Source organism: Neofelis nebulosa, chromosome 12 (genome assembly GCF_028018385.1).
Source record: "Neofelis nebulosa isolate mNeoNeb1 chromosome 12, mNeoNeb1.pri, whole genome shotgun sequence".
NCBI classification, from domain to species: Eukaryota; Metazoa; Chordata; class Mammalia; order Carnivora; family Felidae; genus Neofelis; species Neofelis nebulosa.
Genome location: NC_080793.1, coordinates 39,250,132 through 39,273,336, shown reverse-complemented (window position 1 = coordinate 39,273,336; position 23,205 = coordinate 39,250,132). Strand labels below are relative to the sequence as shown.

Genomic DNA, 23,205 nt, shown 5'->3' with positions numbered 1-23,205 from the left:
TCCCAAAAATAAATTTAAAACGTTGAAAAATAAAAAAATAAAAAAAAAAAAATAAAATAAACATTAAAAAAAAAAGACATATATAAATCAGTATTTGAAGACATAAAGATTTCTTCCTATTATTGAAAATTTCAAACATATACAAAAGCAGAAAGATTAGCATGCATCCCATATATGCAACATCCAGCTTCAGTAGTGATCAGCTCATAACTAATCTTGTTTCATCCACCTCTCCACCTGCTCCCTCTGATTATTTTGACGCTAATTCCAGACATCATTTCATCCATAACTGTAGAAAGCTTTTTTTTAAATTAATCTTCTTGTTGTTTGTGGAAAATATAAAATGTAGATAATTTTGCAAACAAATATGAATCTCTTCTTAGGATAAGGAGCACAAGTGTCCTTTGATTTGTGGGAGGAAACTCCGTTGTGGCCTTCATAGATGTGAAGAACCTTGTCATCGTGGGAACTGCCAGTCATGCTGGCAAGCCAGTGAGTGTCTTCACTGTATGCTTTTATTAAAGAGTTTTCTAGGGATCTGTGGGTGGCTCAGTTGGTTACGTGTCTAGCTCTTGATTTCGGCTCAGGTCGTGATTTCACAGTTGTGAGATCGAGCCCCATGTTGGGCTCTGCGCTGGGTGTGGACCCTGCTTAAGATTCTCTCTCCCTCTCTGCACCTCCCCTGTGCTGTCTCAAAAAATTTATTAAACAGTTAATTGATTGATTAAAAAGTTTGATAGGGGCACCTGAGTGGTTCAGTCCATTAAGCATCCAACTCTTGATTTTGGCCTAAGTCATATGTTCTTGCAGTGGGTGGGATTGAGCCCCACATTGGGTTCTGTACTGATAGTGCAGTGCCTGCTTAAAATTCTCTCTCTCCCTGGATGTGGAGAGACGGGAACCCTCTTGCACTGTTGGTGGGAATGCAAATTGGTGCAGCCGCTCTGGAAAGCAGTGTGGAGGTTCCTCAAAAAATTAAAAATAGACCTACCCTATGACCCAGCAATAGCACTGCTAGGAATTTATCCAAGGGATACAGGAGTACTGATGCATAGGGGCACTTGTACCCCAATGTTTATAGCAGCACTCTCAACAATCGCCAAATTATGGAAAGAGCCTAAATGTCCATCAACTGATGAATGGATAAAGAAATTGTGGTTTATATACACAATGGAATACTACGTGGCAATGAGAAAGAATGAAATATGGCCTTTTGTAGCAACGTGGATGGAACTGGAGAGTGTGATGCTAAGTGAAATAAGCCATACAGAGAAAGACAGATACCATATGGTTTCACTCTTATGTGGATCCTGAGAAACGTAACAGAAACCCATGGGGGAGGGGAAGGGAAAAAAAAAAAAAAAAAAAGAGGTTAGAGTGGGAGAGAGCCAAAGCATAAGAGACTGTTAAAAACTGAGAACAGGGGCGCCTGGGTGGCGCAGTCGGTTAAGCGTCCGACTTCAGCCAGGTCACGATCTCGCGGTCTGTGAGTTCGAGCCCCGCGTCAGGCTCTGGGCTGATGGCTCGGAGCCTGGAGCCTGTTTCCGATTCTGTGTCTCCCTCTCTCTCTGCCCCTCCCCCGTTCATGCTCTGTCTCTCTCTGTCCCAAAAATAAATAAAAAACGTTGAAAAAAAAAATTTAAAAAAAAAAAAAAAAACTGAGAACAAACTGAGGGTTGATGGGGGGTGGGAGGGAGGGCAGGGTGGGTGATGGGTATTGAGGAGGGCACCTTTTGGGATGAGCACTGGGTGTTGTATGGAAACCAATTTGACAGTAAATTTCATATATTAAAAAATAAATAAATTAATTAATTAATTAAAAAAAAAAGAAAAGAAAACAGCAGTGAGTGCCAAAGTGTATATATTTTATATTTTCCCTTACAATTATGGGTAAAGGGTATAATCATATTCATGTTTCTTGATATATATTGCTACATTGATTCCCATTTGTTCAATAAACAATATTTATTGAAAAAAAAAAATTCTCTCTCTCCCTATCTCTCTCTCAGAATAAATAAATTAACTTAAAAAAAAAAAAAACAAAAAAAACTCTAAGAGTTGTCTAGAAGTTCAGGCATAATATATTTTGAGTGACTGATTAGTTTGGTATGGATTACTCAACTAAGCCTAAGTATTTCAGATATGTTGTGACTTTAAAAAGTTATTCTCATGCTGCATTGTCATCCCTGAATGTACGAAACTTGGGATGTAAGCAACAATCCTAAAATGAGATCTGGTTCATTAATGGATTACTCTTAAATATCATTGAACCAAATTCTGTCCTCAGCAGTCTTCCTTCTCTGTATTATTAGCAGCAGTTTGTAAACTTTTTCATCTTAGGACTTACTTACATTCTTAAAAATTGCCAAGGACCTCAAAGAGCTCTTTTTATGTGAATTATAGCTATACTTATCATATTAGAGATTAAAATGAGGAATTTAAAAAATATGTATTAGGTTTTTTCTTTTAATTTAAATTTTAGTTAACATACAGTGCAATATTGGCTTTAGGCGTAGAATTCAGTGATTCATCACTTACATTCATTCAGCACTTACAACATGCAGTGCTCATCACAAGTGCCCTCCTTAATACCCATCACCCATCTAGCCTATCCCCCACCCTCCTCCCTCCATCAACTCTTAGTTTGTTCTCTGTCTTTAAGAGTCTCTTGTGGTTTCTTTCCCTCTCTGTGTCCCCCACCTCCCTTTCCATATGTTTATCTGTTTTGTTTCTTAAATTCCACATACAAGTGAAATCGTAGGTTGTCTTTGTCTGATTGACTGATCTCACTTAGTATATACATTCCAGCTCCATCCATGTTGTTGCATATGGCAAGGTTTTGTTCTTTTTGATGGCTGAGTAGTATCCCATTGTATATATGTACCACATCATCTTTATCCATTGATCAGTCAGTGGACATTTGGGCTCTCTCCATAGTTTGGCTATTGTTAGTAATGCTGCTGTAAATTTTGGGGTGTGTATACCCCTCCAAATCTGTATTTTTATATCCTTTGAGTAAATACCTACTAGTGCAATTGCTGGGTGGTAGGGTAGTTCTGTTTCTAGTTTTGTGAGGAACCTCCACGCTGTTTCTCCAGAGTGGCTGTACCAGTTTTCATCCCTACCAACAGTACAAGAGAGTTCCCCTTTCTCGACATCCTTGCCAACACCTGTTGTTTCTTGTGTTATTAATTTTAGCCATTCTGACAAGTGTGAAGTGGTATTTCATTGTGGTTTTGATTTGTGTTTCTCTGATGATGGGTGATGTTGAGCCTCCTTTCATGTGTCTGTTAGCCATGTGTATGTCTTCTCTGGAAAAATGTCTATTCATGTCTTCTGCCCATTTCTTAACTGGGTTATTTGTTTTTTGGGTGTTGAATTTGGTAAGTTCTTTATAGATTTTGGATACTACCCATTTATCAGGTAATGTCGTTTTGCAAATATCTTCTCCCATTCCTCAGGCTGCCTTTTAGTTTTGTTGATTGTTCCCTTTGCTGTGCAGAAGCTTTTTAATCTTGATGAAGTCCCAGTAGTTCGTGTTCACTTTCATTTCCCTTGCCTTTGGTGACATATCTAGAAAAAAGTTGCTACGGCCAAGGTCAGAGAGGTTGCTCCCTGTGATCTCCTCCAGGATTTTGATAGTTTCCTATCCCATATTAGTTGTTTTTTTAGTATATGTGCTGCTGAAGTGAGCACTCATACTAGTTTATTTTTAATAACCAGATTTTTTTTAATGTTTATTTATTTTTGACAGAGAGAGAGAGAGAGAGAGAGACAGAGCACAAAGGAGGGGCAGAGGGGGGACAGAGGATCCGAAGCAAGTTCTGCGGTGACATCAGACAGCCCAGTGCAGGGCTTGATCTCATGAACCATGAGACTATGGCTTGAGCCGAAGTCAGATGCTTAACTGACTGAGACACCCAGGCTCACCATAAAATAAATAAACAAATTTTTATAACAGCCAGACTATATTTTAGTGTGCGGCGTAAGCACTTTATTTCAGATTATGGAAAAGACATGTATTTAAGGATCAGTTGTTTTTTTCTTTACTGCTTCATCGAGGACTTTTTTATGGTGATGAAAACTACAGTGATTACAGTTTGGTACTACTGCCTTGATTTGCGCTAAGACCCTGGCAGTTTTACCAACTCTTGGTTTTGCACCATCACTGCGAATGTCAACATAGTGGGGCAAAGAACCATGTCTTAGTCTGATTATGAAAATAATTTTGGCCTTATGGACTCCCTGAAGACCCTCAGGGAACCCTATGGGTCAACAGAGCATACTTTGAGAACTGCTACATTAAAAGATTGGCCTAGATCAAGATTTCCCAAAATGTCTTTGATAGAATGCTAGACCTACTTAATTTCAAAAAGGAGTTGAGTCAGTGCTTTGATATAAATCACACACACATGAATTCCATGAAAACAACTTACATGGCCCCTTGCCCTTTACCTAGCTAATTCACATATATTAGCTTGTTGAATGGATAGGTCAAAGTTTGGTATTCCCATTTGACCAGTAGAAAGCTCAGAGATGTTAAACTACCAGCCCACAGTCACTAAGTAAGTAAGTAAAAGGTCCGGGACCAGAAGCCTAAGTCTCCTGACTATATTTACGGGGCTCTTTACACCACATTGTATAGCCTCTGATGGGTTTGCTGAAGAGAATGCTGACTGGAGAGGGGCAGTAGGTGGAAGAATCTCAAGAGCCCTGGGCTTCTGACCCTTGGTGATCTAGTTGGGAACCATGGCCAACGTCCTGGCCTCTACTAAGACTTAGAGTTGGAGAACTGACTCCTCTTGGGATTTAGGAGTTAAGAGAGCTCGTGACAAGATAGGCTGCTTATTAGAGCTGTCCAGTGTGAGCCCTCATTTTGATTTGACTTGTGGCCTGTGTGTAATGAACTCAGATGTAGCTCTGTGCTTCATTTCAACTTCACATTTCTAGTATGATAGGTGTTGATTAGACCTGTAAGAATTTTTTTGAGTGGCTTCAGTGCTTCTCTGAGGTGTATATTCAAGTATATATTTTTGTATGTTTGTTAATTACCTGTGGCTTTCATAATCTCTATCCATTTTCCTAACTAAAGGAGTTTGAAAAAATAAAAAGCTATGTCTTTAGCAGAAGTCTCTTGTTCTCTCAAAAGAGATGGTCTATAGATCTGTTGTTTATAAAATATATGTAAAAATTTCCTGGGTTACTCATGGACTTACAGTTTGTTGCAAGTAAAAATGAAATGCTTCTTATCTGTCTGCTCCATTGCCACCAGCTCAGGTTTAATAAAATAAAAACATTTTTTGAAAAAAGCAGTCCCCTAAAAAGTAATACAAGCCAAAATAAATGTGTGTGTGTGTGTGTGTGTTGTCTGTGTAAATATGTATGTGCACATCATGAAGGGTTGTTTTGTTTCATTGCTGCTCCATCAGGTTTTGATGAATTAACCTGCCACTGTGGTGCGTCAGTGATCTACCCTCCAGTTCCCTGTGGCACCAGACCCCCCGAGTGTACCCAGACCTGCGCCAGAGTCCATGAATGTGACCATCCAGGTGGGTCCCAACTCCTTGCCTCCCCCATCTCACAGCCTGTTTCACACTGTGTCATTTAGGATGTTGCATGACAGTCTTTACTGCTCTGAGGTCATGTTGTGATGGCCACCCCTGTTCCCTGTTCTCAGGGGCTGCTTCTGTGAAGGTGAGTCTGTGATCTGGGCCACAGCTGAGAATCAACAGTGCACTCCATTTCTTTACTAAGTGGACATCAAACACACCTGAAAGGCTGGAAGAATCGCCAGCTGATCTTGTCTTTCAGGGACTTTTCTTCTTGTTGCCTTCAATTTTGATTTATATTTCAAAGTTGAACATCTTTTTGCAAAATTGAAACTAACTTTTTGTTGTTAAGGAAGTAATATATGTTTACTGTATAAAAAGAAAGAGGGGTGCCTAGGTGGCTCGGTTGGTTAAGCATCCAACTCTTGATTTCGCCTCAGCTCATAATCTCAGTTGTGAGTTTGAGCCCCACATAGGGACTCTGCATTGACAGTGCAGAGTCTGCTTAGGATTCTCTCTCTCTCCCTCTCTTCCACTCATGTGAATGCTCTCTCTCTCTCTCTCTCTCTCTCTCTCTCAGAATAAATGAGATGAGGTCAAAAGATTGAAATTAAATCATCCATTATGTCACCTTTTTACAGCTTAATATATATTTCTCAGGGCTTTTTACATGAGCAAAATAGATATTTGCATTTTTTTTCATAATATTAAAGTGTGATGCTACTGAATTTATTTTAACTGGATTTTCCCCTCTTATTGTAATTTTAATCTTTCTTCTTGTCAATAAATATTTTTCTACAATATAGATTTTTATTGGTTAATGGAGTGTGCTATTACATGGATGGGCTATAACTTAGTCTCATGTTGTTAGATAATTATTTCCAATTCTTCTTTCATAAACTGCTATAGACGTCCTGCCAGCAGCTACTTAATACCATCCATTTTCTGTCCAGTCTAGTCACTAGCTTTCCTCTAGGACCATAGTAGGCTCATCATTTCCTTTTACCAAGTCCCAGAGGCAAACCTGAAATAACTGAAGTCACCAGATTTGGTACTTACAGTAAGCCATATAGTTCAGACTGACAAATAAACAACCCGTTTTCATTTCTTGAGTATTTTAATAGAGTAAAAAAGAAGTAAATTCCTCATGAAGTAGAATGTCCCTTCTTTCCTGGGGACCTTTGGAGGGCCCTCCCAACTTAGTTTGGTGTTCACACCAGATGAAGTAAGTGCCCCAGCCAATACTCACCCACTCCCTCCTTCACACTCATTTGCAAATGTCACAGATGAAGTCCAAATCCTGGTGGGTAATGTCCATAATAAGAACTTAACCATTTTTGAGGTGTGTTGTTTTAGCCCACTTTTGTTCAGCATTCTTTTAACTTTTCTTGAGAGTTAGTTGTATACCCACCATGGTATCAGACACAGAGAGAGGTTCAGAGGAAGAAAAAAGTAACCCATGATCTCAAGATTTTTCTGTTCTTCCCAAGAGGAAGAGGATGGTAGTTACATGCACATGACACACAACCAACCGTTTCGTAAAGATGGGCCAGATAACATGGTAGCAAGCCATTGACATTAGGGAGTGTAACAGAGCTCTGAGCAGGGTATGGCCAGCCAAGAAAGGCTTTGTTGGAGGAGATGAGTTAGGATGAACTGCCTCTTACAGGCAGCAAGGAAATTGAAAGGAATCAGGGGAGCATGTCAGATGGCATGAGTAGCAGAGATAACTGAGCTGTATGTGATAGGGCCAAAAGAATGACTGAGTAGAATGGACAGACCAGGGTCTGTGCTGCAGGAGATGAGTGGAAAAGCTGCCTCCTTCTCTGCTTCTGTGTTTGGTGTGTCTGTCCCACCTCAGTGGGATTTCTTTTACTCACTCATGCTCATCCTTCAGCACTTTGAAATAAAGTCGCCTACTTTTTACTTTCCTGTGACCATTTTAAAAAGTATTCCCAGCTTCTAAACTTAAAAGTTCTATGTTCTATACCATTAAAACATGTATAATAATTTATGTGCTTTATTTAAACATTATTCCTAATTAGACATAATTCCTAATTTCCTTTCTCTCTTAACAGTGTATCATTCTTGTCATAGTGAAGAGAAGTGTCCCCCTTGTACTTTCCTGACTCAGAAGTGGTGCATGGGCAAACACGAGGTAAGTTTTCTCTCCCAAGTATTCATTGTTCCAGCTAGAGATTTATGATTGAATTACTTTTAGAGTTGTTAGTCTCATTGTTTCTCAAAGTAAAAATATACTCCAAGAAGCAGAGGTTTGCTTTGGCCCCTTTTTTCTTTTCTTTTTTTAAGTTAAGGTAGAATTTGGGGTGCCTGCATGACTCAGTTGGTTAAGCAACTGACTTCGGCTCAGGTCATGATCTCACAGTGTGTGAGTTCAAGCCCCGTGTAGGTCTCTGTGCTGGCAGCACAGAGCGTACTTTGGATTATCTTTCTCCCTCTCTCTCTGCTCCTCCTCTGCTCATGTGCTCTCTCTCTCTCCCTCTCTCTCTCAAAATAAATAAAATAAACATTTTAATTAATTAAGGTATAATTTGCATAAAATAGAATTTTACCCTTTTAAGTGTACAGGTCCTTGAGTTTTGCAAAAACATTCATACAGTCATGTAACCATCACCATAATCGAGATGTAGAATAGTTCATTCACCCCCCAAATATTCCTTCATGCCCTTTTTTTTTTTTAAGTTTTTATTTATTTATAATCTCTACACCCAATGAGGAGCTTGAATTCATGACCTTGAGATCAAGAGTCACATGCTGTACTAACTGAGCCAGCCAGGTGTCCTTCCTTCATGCATCTCTATAGTTATTTTCCCTCCTGTCTCCAGGCCCCAGCAATCAGTGATCTATTATCTGTCCCAGTAGTTTTGCCTTTTCCAGAATGTCACATGAATGAAGTTATACAATAGGTAGTATAGTGAGCCTCTTTTGCTTTCATTTTTACTCTGGTTGCAACTAAGTTAAACTCAGTCAGTTGACCTTGAGAACATGGGCTGTATTTCAGAGACAACTTCCAGGTTCACCAGCAAAGGATGCTAGCCTGCATAAAGGTGTTTCATTAAGAGCATCCCAAGAGTGGTGGTGTCTCTCCACCAGGGGCCACTCTTCCTTCCTCTGTGCCCTGTGCAGCTTCCTATTCTGGCCACTAGGTCAAAACACCTTCCTCCAGGCTCACCTACACCTCTGCAGTGCCATTACCATGAAGGACTTTTCATCCTCATTCTCAATTTGTAAGCTTATTTGGCACCATTACCTATAGACCCTTTGAAACACTTTTAAGAATTCTTTACTTAAAAAATGCATATTCATTGTAGACAATTAAGAGCATACATTCTACAATCCAGAAATAAATACTGTTCACATTCTTGTGTATAGACTATAAGTCATGTGTGATACACACTTTCTCATACTCTTTTAAGATTATACTATTGTGTAACCTACTTTTTACTTCATAACATATTAAGCAACATTTTTGGAAACCCTTGACATTTGTGACAACATGCGTTCAATATCTTTATCTTGACGGACGTATTTTTCTTCACTTATTTCCTGTGAGTGGTTCTCAAGTCATTTGTTGTTTATTAGTATCTTCCTCTATGAGTCTTACTTTCTCCCAGAGTAGCCATTCTAAGACATCCATGTATCATCTTTGTGTTGATGGCTTATTTGACTTCATTCAACAAATATTTTTTTACATACCTACTGTGTGCTGGGTAACAGGCTAAGTTCACATGATTCAGAAGAGAACAAGAGAGGCATGACTGCTGCCTTCGTGGAGCCTTTACTCTGGGGCAGGAGGCAGGCATTTAAACAGTGCAATAGTAGTTTAAACAGTACAGTAGCAGGGCAAGTACAAAGGACTGAGCAGGATCAAAGGAGCCCCTACCCAAGGAAGGTGTTTGTAGAGGAGGTAACTTCCTAAAGGATAATGAAAAGTAGGCAAGTAATGAGGGGAGGGAAAACAGAGGACACAGTGTGTGCAAAAATTATCTCCAGGGGCACGTAGGTGGCTCAGTTGGTTAAGTGACTGACTTTGGCACAGGTCATGATCTCATGGCTTGTGAGTTCGAGCCCCGCATCAGATTCTGTGTCTCCTTTTCTCTCTGCCCCTCCCCCGCCCACACTCTGTCACTCAAAAATAAATATACATTAAAAAAAATAAAAACAAATTATCTCCAGACCCTGGTATTAGTGTAGGTAAGTTTAATGATTGGGAACTACATTCTACCAAAATACTTATATAGCAATTCTTCCTTTTTTTTTATGTTTATTTATTTATTTTGAGAGAGAGCACATGTTTGAGCAGAGGAGGGGCAGAGAGAGAATCCCAAGCAGGCTCCCTGATGTCAGAGCAGAGCCTGACACAGGGCTCAATCTTGTGAACCATGAGATCATGACCTGAGCCAAAATCAAGAGTCAGACACTGAACTGACTGAGCCACCCAGGTGCCACTCTAAAGCAGTTCTAAAGCGATAGGAAGCGTGTACATCCTAGACTTTGGAGGCCTTTTTAAGAGTAAAAGTTAGATGTCATTAGAGTCAAAGTATATTCCTTATTTTGAGGGTTCTCAAAAGAATTTGAGTCAATATGTAAGAGTAAACTTTGCTCCCACAGGAACAAAATTCTAGCATCTTTTTCCTGGAGTAAGGAATCCTGAAGGAAGGTGATTTCCAAAAATTAAAAGTTTGGGGTTTCATGGCCTATTGCCTCTTAATTTTTTTTTTTTTTTTAAGAGGGAGAACGCTTGAGCTGGGGAGAGGGGCAGAGGAAGAAAGAGAGAGAATCTTAAGCAGACTCCACACTCAGCACGGAGCCTGTCGTGGGGCTTAGGACCATGACCCAAGCCAAAATCAAGAGTCGGACGTCCAGCCAACTGAACCACCCAGGGGCCATCCCCCCACCTTTTTTATATTTATTTATTTTTGGGAGAGCGCAAGCAGGAGAGGGACAAAGGGGGCGGAGGGGACAGAGGATCCAAAGTGGACTCTGCACTGACAGGCTGACAGCCATGAGCCTGATGTGGGGCTCGAACTCATGAACTGCAAGATCGTGACCTGAGCTGAAGTCAGACACTCAGCTGACTGAGCCACTCAGGCACCTGCCTTTTAATTTTTTTTTTTAATTTTTTAAAATTTATTTTGAGAGAGAGAATGAGTGGGGGAGGGTCAGAGAAAGAGGGAAAGAGAAAGAATCTCAAGCAGGCTCTGCATTGTCAGCATGGAGCCTGACGTGGGGGCTGAATCCACGAACAACGAGATCATGACTGGAGCCAGAGTCGGGTGCTTAACTGACTGAACCACTCAGGCACTCCTGCCTCTTAATTTTTTTAAATGATAAAGCTACCTAAAGTTAAAGATACCATGAGTTGGGAAATGTGAGGAGAGTTGATTATTTGATTATTTAATTATTTCTGTAAAACAGCACTGCCAGCAGTCTTGAAACCATGGGTCAAGGGTGCCTCCCAACCCTCGGTGCCCTAAGCTGTTTGCAAAGGGAGGAGAAGGTTATCTGATCCTCCTAGTTGGTCAGAGCATATCAGATACTCCCTAGTTATCTAGTTTCATGTGCTTGCTACCCGTCCTGGGAAGTGTATATCCTCAGTCACACTTGATTGCTAGCACAAATTCTTTTGGATCATAACAAGGGTTATTAAATAAGTTCCAGATTTGTTTATTTTCAGACAAATTATGTTCAGATTTTGAAAATCCACCTAATTTTTTTTAAGATCAAAATAACTTTTTGAAAATTCAGAAATGTTTGAATAGGAAGTTAAAACTCATCCCAGATCGCACACGGAGATAAGAATCTGGCTACTTCTGTCTCTCCTAGTTACGAAGCAACATCCCCTGTCACCTGGCTGATATCTCTTGCGGATTACCCTGCAGTGCCACGCTACCATGTGGAATGCACAAGTGTCAGAGACTCTGTCACAAAGGAGAGTGTCTTGTGGATGAGGCCTGCAAGCAGCCCTGCACCACCCCCAGAGCTGACTGTGGCCACCCGTGTATGGCACCCTGCCACCCCAGCTCACCGTGCCCCACGACTGCTTGTAAAGCCAAGGTGCGTATTCCTGGCTCCAGATAGGGCATTGACTATGGTTGTGGGGCTGCTCGTGAGTCCAGAGCTGAGGCTTCTGGGCATAGAGTCTAATCAGAGATCATTGGTTGCAAGGAACTGCAAGCTAAGGTGGAGCAAGAGAAAGGTGGGGTACACTGTACAGATTCCTGTCTGCCCAGCTTGAAGTGGCCTTCTAGTTCAGAAGGTACCCACTGCTGTCTGACCAGTCTGTCTCTCTCCCTTAGAACAAATTCTCAAGAGAGACTCTGATTGCCTACTCCATTTATTCAACAAATACATGTGTCTGTGTTGCGCAAGATGTTTTGCTAGGTGCTAGGGCTCTACCGGTGAACAGGAGGCACATGATCCTTTCAATTAGATGGGACAGATCCTTACTAATTACTCACATACTGAATTATGACTGTGGTGAATAAGAGGTTACACCCTGATAGAAGGTGCTATGAGAGCATGAGAGTGGGCAACTTAGCCTTGTCTGAGGGATCTAAGTAGGGCCTCCCTGAGGAGGTGAAAGCAGGCGGTGGACCTGATTAGGCCTTGGATGGTCCTGGGTCAGGTTCACTGCTAAAAACTTCATTCTAGGCCTGCCCCTTCAGGTGGGGTTAAGGACAGTAGTAGTTCCCAGAAAGGGTCCCTGTAGAATGAATGGTTCCCTCCTAGTATGTCAACTACCATGTTGTCTAGTTGCATGCATGGTTAGCTTCCTCCATCCTGAAGGGTAACCACTTACTGTCTATATCCTCTGCCATGGTTTGATTTGAGAGAGACTTTAAAAGTGTGAAACCTGCCTATTCACATGGTTTCTATGTGCTAAAAGTCGCTCCATGTTAATCTTATTTCAGATAGAGCTGCAGTGTGAATGTGGACGAAGAAAAGAGATGATGATTTGCTCTGAAGCATCCAGTACTTATCAAAGGTTAGTGCTGCTCAAATGTTAATAGCAGTGGATCTCAGTGTACAGAGGTTATACACGTGTATACCGGTGTTTATTGTAGCATCCTTGCAACTTTTGTTGTGGAAAGTTGTTTAAATAAATTTTCCTCAATCTAGTTTTTATGGTTCAGAGAGAAAGTATTGTTTTGTCCCTTTCCTTCCATAACTTTCATTTGTAAAATAACCTTTTTATTTTTCTTCCTCTTTCTCTCCCTTCTGGTCTTGTTATACCCTGAGATCAGAAGGGATGATGTCCTGAAGTTACATGAATTGCTTTAACATCCCACCATTTGTGGTAGCACAGCCAGGACCAAGTCCTGTGCTCTTCCCCTGTAGTGGGGATTTCTGACTGTTCTGTGAATTGTCTTTGCAGCCCCCTGAAATCCTAGAACCAGGTGGTCAGAAAGGGATCTGAGTAAGGAGGTGAAGGTGTTAGGGATGTGTGTTTGTCTCTGATTAGGTGCAGAGAGGTGTCATGGAGATAGCATTTTTAGAGTATAAAGACATCAGAGTGGCTTTGACAACAGTGGGTTTCGAAATACTGACTGAATGCCAGGCATTGGCCTGGATATTCAAGGGAGATTAAATAGACTGTCTCATTGCTTCCTGTGGAGCTGCTTAGAATCTGATTGAGGAGATACGACATAAACGTGTGGGTAGTTCATAATAGATGGGTTTCTGAAGCCACATGAATTGTCCAGTGATAGATTTGACTTGAAGGAAGTCTTCTCTGTACCTAGTATTAGAACATTCCTGTGAAACTGCAATGCCTTTTCTTCCCTTTTTTATACTTCAGAATAGCTGCTATTTCCATGGCCTCTAAAATAACAGACATGCAGCTTGGAGATTCAGTGGAAATCAGCAAGTTAATTACTAAGAAGGAAATTCACCAAGCCAGGTAATTTTTAAAATGTGTGTCTTCTGTTAGAATTAATTTCCAGAGGATAGGAACTATTTATTTATCTCAATCCCCCACAGCAAACCCTTGCACACACAGTAGGTGTTCCAACAGACGTTTGAACTTAAGAGACCCCACCCACTCCAATCCAGCAAATCTTATTCAGGATATAGCTACAACCAGAGAAGACTTAGGCCTCTCCTCAAACAGTAGCCAGAGGAAGCAGAGACCTAGATGTGTCCAGCCCAACCCACAGAGAACAGAGAACCAGCTGTGCCAAGAGAAGGAAGTGGCGCTGTGAGAGGGTCATTGGAAGCATTTTGGCGACACTTTGAGGCCCTTCTGAGAACTAGATTACCATAACCCAGAGGCCCACCCACCTGTCCTTGAAAGGGACCTCATGTAGCCATGTTTTGGCCAGAATCTGCTCTGTTTCCAGGTTGACTAAGAACTTATTGTTGGGTAGAAGCTGTGAAATCTGTGCCCTGACTTTTATTTTTTTCATTTGTTTCTCAAGGCTGGAGTGTGATGAGGAGTGTTTAGCCTTGGAAAGGAAAAAGTAAGTCATTTCAACTGCTGTTTGTCTACTTGTCCTTGAGCTCGTGAAGTTAGTGGGAGGGAGCAACTGTTGAAGCATTCATTCAGCACCTGCTGAGTCTTTTGCTGCTATTGGAGAGCAAGAGAAATTCAATCATCAAGAATTGTAATGTCTAAGGATAAACCACTTAGGTGATTTCAGCACATTTCTGAAACATGAGCTTATTGGTTTTGGGCATGGCGTAAACATCACATGCTACAGGATACTTATTCACTGACTGGCAGACTTCCTGATTCCAGTGGAGATAAGAGGCTCAAAACTTTTTTAATGACCTTTTATGTTGAAATATAGCATACATATAGATCAGAAGTGCACAGATCAGTGAGTCATCACAAAGTGAATACAGTGGTGTAATCCGTACCCAGGTCAAGAAATAGAAAATTACCAGAACACTTTTGTATACTCCATAAAGATAAAACATCTATCCTGACTTCTAACACTTCAGATTAGTTTTGTCTGTTTTTGAACTTTATATAAATGATGAAATCTTGTAGTTTGTATTATTTTTGTCTGGCTTCATTCATTACATTTGTGATCTTCATTCCTGTTGTTGCATATAGCAGTACTTGGGTCATTTGCATTTCTGCATGATATTTTAATGTATTAAGATATTATAATTTATTTATCATTCAACCATTAATAGGTATGTGTATGGTTATCAGTGTTGGGCTATTATAAATAATGCTCTGTTAATGGGGCACCTGCGTGGCTCAGTCGGTTGAATGTCCGAATTTGGCTTAGGTCATGATCTCATGGTTCGTGGATTCGAGCCCCACATTGGGCTCTGTGCTGACAGCTCAGCCTGGGGCCTGCTTCGAATTCTGTCTCCCTCTCTCTCTGCCCCTCCTGTGCTCGTGTTCTGTCTCTCTTTCTCAAAAATAAATAAACATTTAAAAATTTTTTTAAAAATGCTGTTAAGAACATCCACATACTTCTTTTGCCATATATACATACTCATTTCTGTTAGTTACAAACTTAGGAGTAGAATTACTGATTGATAGTTAATAGTGTATTCATATGTTCAGCTTTAGTCAGTTCTCTGCAACAGTATCCAAAATGGTTGTGCCATATTATACTCCCAGCAGGAGGGTAATAGTTCCCATTGCTCTACTTTTTTCTTCTTTTTTCTTTTTTTTTTTTTCCTTTACATTTTTATTAGCACTTGGAATTGTCGGTCTGTTTTTGTTTTTTAATTTTTTTAATGTTTATTACTTTTGAGAGAGAGAGACAGAGTGCAAGTGGGGGAGGGGCAGAGAGAGAGGGAGACAGAATTCGAAGTAAGCTCCAGGCTCTGAGCTGTCACCCCAAAACCCTGTGCGAGGCTCAAACTCATGAACTGTAAGATCGTGATCTGAGCCAAAGTCAGACGCTTAACTGACTGAGCCACCCAGGCGCCCCAGAATTGACAGTCTTTTTAATTTTAATCTATTCTTATGAATTTGTAGCTGGATGTCAGTGAGCTTTTAGTTTATATTTCCCTGATGACTAGTGAGGTTGAATGCCTTTTTATATGGTTATTGGCAATTTGGATATCCCCTTTTGTGAAGTGCTTATTCAATTCTTTTAGTTATTTTGTAATTGTGTTGTCCTTTTCATATTCATTAGTAGGAGTTCTTTATATATTTTGGATGTGAATCCTTTGTTGATTTTCAGTATTGTATTTTCCTGCACTTAGTGCCTTCAGTTTTCACTCTCTTAATGGTATCTTTTGATAGGCAGAAGTTTCTGATTTTAATGTAGTCTAGTTTATCAGTCTTCTCCTTAGATACTAGTGCTTTTTATGTCCTGTTTAAGAAGTATTTGTCTATCTTGAGATCATGATGATACTCTGTTATTGTCTAGAACCTGTATTATTTTACCTTTTACATTTAGATCTACAGTTGACCTGGACTGATTTTTTTTTTTTTTTTTTTTTGAGTATGGTTTAAGGAGAGTTCACAACTCAGTTTTTTTCCATATGAATATTCATGTGACCAGTACTGTTATCAAGATGTCATTTTCCCCAGTCTCTCTAGTGCCTCCCTTGTCTTAAATCAGGTATTCATATTACGTGTGGATCTATTTCTGAGCTCATCTGTTCCATCATGCTAGGATCATACTCTCTTAATTGTACCTTTATAACAATAAAGGTGTTACTATCTGATAGTTTATCTCTTCAAGCATGGTTCTTCAAGATTAACTTGACTATTCTTGGGTATTTGCATTTTCATTTAAACTTTAGAGTTAGCTTATCAATATCTGCTTAAAAACCTACTAAGATTTTGATTGAATTGGTATTCAATTTATAGATCAATTTGGGAAATTTGACATTTTTATAATATTGAGTCTTCTAATCCATGAACAAGGTATACCTTCCATTTATTCCTGTCTTCTTTGATTTCTCTCAGTGATACTTCATATTTTTCTAGATATAGCTTTTGTACATCTTTTGGTAGATTTGTCCCTTGCTGGTTGATGGTTTTGATGCTTTTTTAAGTGCTAATTTTTTTTGTATCACTTTTTTTTTCTCTCCTCTCCCCTCTTGTATCACTTTTAAAATTTTATTTTCTAAAAAAGCAAAACAAAACAAATTTAATTTTCTAATTGCTTATTGCTGGTATGCAGAAATGTTAGATATAGCTTTTGTACATCTTTTGGTAGATTTGTCCCTTGCTGGTTGATGGTTTTGATGCTTTTTTAAGTGCTAATTTTTTTTGTATCACTTTTTTTTTCTCTCCTCTCCCCTCTTGTATCACTTTTAAAATTTTATTTTCTAAAAAAGCAAAACAAAACAAATTTAATTTTCTAATTGCTTATTGCTGGTATGCAGAAATGTAACTGATGTTTGTTGACCTGTATTCACAACCTTGCTAAATTCACTTATTTCTTATTTCGTGTCCTTTTCTAATAATAGTAATTTTATTTCTTTCCAATTCTTATTTGTTTTCTTTTTCTTGCCTCATTATACTGGCTCAAGCCTGCAGTACAGTGTTGAATAGGTGGTTGATAGTAGGTATTCCTGACACCAGAGAGCTTTAAATATTTCACTGCTAAATATATTTTCTATTAGTTATTTGAGGATACTCTTCATCAGATTAGGAGGCATTTATTCAATGACTGGCAGACTTATTGTTTCTAACAAAGATTGGTTAAAATGTGTAGCCCTGTAAAAATGTTAACAGTTGGAGAATTTAAGTGAACAATACACAGACAGTCCCCAACTTAACAATAAACTGACTTACAATTTTTCTACTTCACAGTGGTGCAAAAGCAATTCACATTTGGTGGAAACCATAGTTCAGATTTAATTTTGATCTTTTCTCAGGCTAGCAATATAATGCTGTCTTATGACACTGGGCAGTGGCAGCAAGCTGCAGCTTGCAGTCAGCCGTGCAGTCACGAGGGTAAACAACGAATACATTTACAGCCATTCTGTTTTTCACTTTCAGTACAGTATTCCTTGAGATATTCAGTACTTTACTACAAAATAGGCTTTGTGTTAGGTGATTTTGCCCAACTGTAAGCTAATAATGTAAGTGTTCTGAGCACATTTAAGGTAGACTAGGCCAAGCTATGATGTTTGGTAGGTTAGATGTATTAAATGCATTTTTGACTTACGGTATTTTGAACTTAGGATTGTTTTATCATTATAATATTCTTGTTACTTTGTTTGGAAATTTCTCAAAATAAATAGTTAAACAAAAACAGGCAAATGCAGGCAAAGTATAGTCCTGTTTTATCTTGAAGTTTGACTTTCCACTACATTTTTTTTTTTAAGTTTATTTATTTTTGAGAGAGAGGGAGAGCGAGCAAGTATGAGTGGAGGAGGGGCAGAGAGAGAAGGAGCGAGAATCCCAAGCAGGCTCCATGCTTTACACCCACCATGGGGCTCAAACTTACAACCCTGAGATCAAGAGTCACCTGCTCCACCACCTGAGCCAGCCAGGTGCCCTACCAGGTGCCTAGTTTTATATATGCTAATTGCAACTACTTAAAGGGAAAAAAATCTGAAAGGAAGTGTATTAAAATGCAGTATTTGTGTTGTTAATGGAATTCTTCCCTTTATTTTCCAAATTTTCTGTAAGACAATACTAATTTTAATGATTATATGTTTACTTTATCTGTCTGATGTTTAGGTGAAATCTCAGAGACAGTCATCCCCATTCTCATCCCAGATAACCCAAGCTGCCAGTGTCAGCCAAGGGGTTGGCTCAGACCCATGTAGATCTGTCTTGCTTATATTCTTCTAGGAAGATAAAATCATATCTTGTCCCAAGTAGTTATTATTCCTTCCTTAATGATTGGGTTTACTGATGAGCGCCTGGGTGGCTCAGTCGGTTAAGTGTTGAACTTTGGCTCAGGTCATGATCTCATGGTTCGTGGGTTCGACCCCCACATCAGGCTCTGTGCTGACAGGCAGAGCCTGGAGCCTGCTTTGGATTCTGTATTTCTCTCTCTCTCTCTCTTTCTCTCTCTCTCTCTCTCTCTCTCTCTCTGCCCCTCCGCTGCTCATACTCTGTATCTCTCTGTCTCTCAAAAAAAAAATAAATAATTTTTAAAAATTTTTATAAAAAATAAGTAGGTTTACTGAAATGACATCATTAATGTATAAAGAAGTTAGGACTTGGTGGGCACTCTGTGTTACTGTAAGTTTTCCTCTCCTTCCTTTCCTTTTATTTACTTACATCTCTCTTACTTCCAGGAGATTAGCAGAGGCATTTCATATCAGCGAGGATTCCGATCCTTTCAATATACGTTCTTCAGGGTCAAAATTCAGTGACAGTTTAAAAGAAGATGCCAGGTGTGTATGTAACTTGGTACCACCTTTCTTAATTATGGCTTACAAGACTGTTTGGTCTTTTAAGATATAATAACTAATATGTGCTCGTCTGTGATTGAGCCAGTTAAAGTCTATATATCTATTATAAGAGAGTATATGATGTTTAATAAAAATCCTTTTCTAGGTTTCTCGAAATTTTCCTCTAGAAGAATGGAGCATGGGGTGCAGGGTGTGTGTGTGTGTGTGTGTGTGTGTGAAAGAGAGAGAGAGAGAGAGAGAGAGAGAGAACGCCCTGTAGTAGAAGTGTGGGCTTCCATAGGGCTTGGACTAGCCTGAATTCCACTTCTGGCTCCTCACTTGGGTCCTCACTTGGGCAGTAATACCTCTTATTTTCCTCCTATCTCCTGGCCCTCCAGAATGCTCTTTCTCCATCTTCTCCTTTCTCATATTTGTTTTCTCTTTTTCTTTTCCTTTGTTCAGTCACAGTCAGTCTTCTATTATCTGACAGTTCCTGACCTCTGCTGTTTTTCTGCCCACATTGTTCATTGTCTGCAGTTTACGGGCAGAGAGGGTGGGTAGAAGGGATTCTCAGAAGAGCAGGAACAGATGAAATTAACTGTGGTGATTTCTCATTTCAGGAAGGATTTAAAGTTTGTCAGTGACATTGAGAAAGAAATGGAAGCCCTTGTGGAGGCCGTGAATAAGGTCGAAGTCAAAACATCCAACTGGACATGTCTCTAAGGCCAGCTTGATAAAAAAAAAAAAAAAAAAAAATCCTAGAAACACCATCAGTATAGAGTAGTTATAGGAAAAAGTCACAACTTCTTGATGATCGTTATCTTTCCCCAAAGCCCAGCCACTATAACATCTATGGAAGCCTTGTCCTGGTTCAGAAAAAAACTACTCAATCAAAGTCAGTGTAAATAAAAAATTTTAGCTTAGTGCCTAAGATTGGGTGAAGAAACTCTGAACAATTGGAGGCATTCGGTAGTGATAATTGAATGCCTGTGTGGAATACTTAGGAAGACATGATCTCCGAAGGGCTATTATATGATAGGTCACACTGATTCTTTATTACCCCCAAGGCACAATAGAAACCCTGGGGTAAAAATGAAAAGTTGAATGACTAGAGCTAAAGAGTAGTGGGATAGACTCCTTTAAGAGAGTGAAGCCCTTGTCCTGGAGGTAGCTTTAAGGGAAAAAGTCTTTAATTTAGTCAGAAGCATCCAATCCCATGGTGACTCCCTGTTTATTCTGTGGGGATGTGAGTGAGGACAAGATACCTATATTAGATCCACATTTAATGAAGAGGAATTTCCTTCCTGCCATCTCCCTTAGCCCCTCCCTTTCGTCCCTTCCTCCCTTCTGTTCCCAGTTCCCAGCAGGACACTAGCATGATGGAGAAAATGGAATCATTGTTCCTAACTAGGAAACCTGTGCAAGTGTATTTCTCTGCTAGTGTGTCTGTATCTGCACACTCATGATTTTTAGCATAAAACATATTTTTTATAAGAAATGAAATTGTCTTGTTTTAGGTCTTTGATTTATTTAGTCATTTTATCAATCATTCATCTTTACCCTCAATACAGGGAAAGAATAGTAAGAAGAGCCACTGCTTCCCTCCCATGAACAGAGACCACCGTCGGATCATCCACGACCTGGCCCAAGTGTATGGCCTAGAGAGTGTGAGCTATGACAGTGAACCAAAGCGCAACGTCGTGGTCACTGCGGTCAGGTGGGTTGATCTTGTCATCACAGGAGAAACTGCTCATTGGGGCAGGCTGGACCTCGGAAAGCGGGATCTATCAATGTTTGCTTTCCTTGCTTCCTCTCTTAGAAGAATAGATAGAAAACCTGCTTATGGGATAGCCATTCTGGCACAATCAAAAAGTCCGATACAAAGGTCTGAACCAGAGAGCAAAGCCCATGCCTCAGTCCACAGGACAGACACGTCTAAAGACATGCAAGGCTTTTATCTGCCCCAATCCACAAGTGACACTGGAGGCATCATTTCCTCAGATACAGGGAGCAGACCCTGAGGGCCTGGGTTGCATGCCTGCCCATCACATCTGTCCCCTTTTCCCTTGTCCTCCTGGCATGATGAAAACAAGATGCTAGACTCTGATTCAAGGTATCCCCCGTAAACAGTGTTTGCCATTAGATGAGACTATGGCTGTGTTATGAGCAGGGAAGTGACAGTGAGGATCTAGGATCACTGTCAGAACCTGAGAGAGTAGGAGGGACTTCCAGAAGAAAAAACTTGAGTATGAGATGACAGGAAGCAGGTAACAGGCCCAACAGAGATGAGTGGAAGGGACGAGGGTTAAATGAAGGTGACTATGCCTGAGAGGAGACAGGTCACATCGGAGCACTTAGCAGCAGCACAGTGAAAATCATGACTGGATTTGCAGTGGTCTGCCTGTCTCCACAAACAATTCTCACTTTTCAATACTTTGTGTTCTGACTTTTATCAGAGGGAAGTCCATTTGTCCTCCTAACACGCTGACAGGTGTCCTTGAAAGGGAAATGCAGTCACGGCCTCCACCACCAATTCCTCATCACAGGCATCAGACAGACAAGTAAGGATCCTTCAGCTGCTTTCCAAAGGGCCCTGTCTATTCAGAAAAGCCAGCAGGGGCTAAACTGTCCAGGTCTCTACCAGCCATTGGCAGCCTCTCAGGCCTGGCCTTGGGGGGCTTTGTTCAAATAAGTAAGGTTTGACTGGGGTGTCAGACACATTTGTTCATGCCAGAGGGGTCCCAGGTTTGATGTTTATAATGCCCACTTCTCTTCTGGAGAAAAGTCATTGGACATAACTTCCATGGTGTAGATGGTGACACTGGGAAGTGGACTCATTGTGTCACAGCAGATGATTTAGGAACATTACATGGTTCACAACATTTATTCTGCAGATGGATGTGGGATAGTGGGCTGAGGTTGCAGTGAAGGTGGGGACTTTAGCGTTTTGCTCTAGTGACCTCTATATGGTTTGTATCATTTTTACAACAGAAACATATATTCATGATTTAGAGAAAAGAAAACCACATTGGCAAGCAGCAAGTCTCAGAAGCAGGAAAGAAGAACCATCTCCTTTTCCTTTCCTTTCCTTTCCTTTCCTTTGCCAGAAAGGAAGCTGGCTGCCTTATTGTGACAGGCAGCATTGCTGAAAATTGCCCTGAAACTCAGCAGGGTCCCTAATGCTGTTCTGGCCTTCCATATAGAAGCTTTACCAGAACTTCTTATACAGAACTTCTTATACAGAACTTCTGGGAGGGTGGGAAGGGCAGTTTATAAAGTCACCATGAGGGCCATAGCAATCGATGTTCCCTGGGACTGGACAGGACGGCTAGGTGTTGCCCGTTGGGCACAGCCTTAGCAAGGATTGTCTGGGTCAGTGTAGCTCCGTAGGACCAGCCCTGCTTCACCCCTGTAAAACAGGTGGCCTGGATTCCAGTCAGCCCAGCTGCATATCCACATGGGCAGTGGTTTTGGAAATGTGAGGTATTCTACATGTTATTTCACAGCCATGTCCAGTACCACCTGAACATAACCGTGTGGAGTCTTTGGCCTGTTTGCGCCATGCTTTTTTCCTTTTGTTTGCCTTAATTTTGTATAAAATTTTATTGTAGAAAACTTTTAGAGTCAAGAGAATATTATTAATACAGTGAACCCCTGCGTGCCCATCACCAAATTTCAAGTTCCCAACTCATGTGTGCCCCACTGTCTTACCAAAGCTTTGCAAATGGCAAATCAGCTGATCCTTAACTTTCTGAAGACCTCAGTCCACTTCCCCCAAACAAGAAGACTGATTATTCTTTGTTTGCTTTTCAGGAATCCTGGGAGCAGTAATTTACAGAAAATAGCCAAGGAACCAGTAATTGACTACTTTGATGTCCAGGACTGAGAAGATCAAGATGCACTTAGATAAAAGAATGATTAGGTGTGATGGAGACTTGTTTGCCAGCAGAAAATCATGCTTATTCCCAACTGCCTGGTGGACTCACACACAGCCTCACATACTGTCTTGTACTGATACGTCCAAAGCATGAGTGTATCAGAAGTCCCCTTGTCCTCTATTCCGTCTGTATAAAGTGTTTCGGTACAGCCAGATCTGACTGGATGGTCACTAGTGATTCGGTCATGTATTTGCAGAGGCTCCACCATCACCGTGATAGCTCGGAGGGCTGGGGAATATTGGGTTTGATTTGGACAAACCAGAATTTTAGCCTGAAAGCAGCACTTAGTCATAGCCTCAGTTGTCCCAGTTATCCCTCCTCCTCGTAAAAATGTCTGCAACATCAACTGCACCTCACTTTTTGGATTAATCCAAACTGATCACAATCTTTGGAAAGACACAAGTGAGCTTCTCAGTCCA

The 23,205-nt window shown here is 40.4% G+C and overlaps 1 protein-coding gene across 2 annotated transcripts in view; it reads left to right on the top strand.

The window, feature by feature from the left end:
* Window positions 1-22,938, top strand: part of NFX1 (nuclear transcription factor, X-box binding 1) — a 73,932-nt gene extending 50,994 nt beyond the window's left edge. The window contains exons 13-24 of one of the 2 annotated variants that reach the window (XM_058695119.1): window positions 384-492; window positions 5,430-5,549; window positions 7,628-7,707; window positions 11,397-11,627; window positions 12,485-12,558; window positions 13,372-13,473; window positions 13,991-14,032; window positions 18,753-18,851; window positions 19,469-19,535; window positions 20,420-20,565; window positions 21,305-21,409; window positions 22,662-22,938. In XM_058695119.1, coding sequence (XP_058551102.1) covers window positions 384-492; window positions 5,430-5,549; window positions 7,628-7,707; window positions 11,397-11,627; window positions 12,485-12,558; window positions 13,372-13,473; window positions 13,991-14,032; window positions 18,753-18,851; window positions 19,469-19,535; window positions 20,420-20,565; window positions 21,305-21,409; window positions 22,662-22,734 — 1,248 coding nt within the window. In that variant the 3' untranslated portion in view covers window positions 22,735-22,938. Of the gene's footprint in view, window positions 1-383; window positions 493-5,429; window positions 5,550-7,627; window positions 7,708-11,396; window positions 11,628-12,484; window positions 12,559-13,371; window positions 13,474-13,990; window positions 14,033-18,752; window positions 18,852-19,468; window positions 19,573-20,419; window positions 20,566-21,304; window positions 21,410-22,661 lie in introns of those variants that run through there. The other variant, XM_058695120.1, reaches the window with a different exon arrangement.
* The last annotated feature ends 267 nt before the right edge of the window (window positions 22,939-23,205 follow it).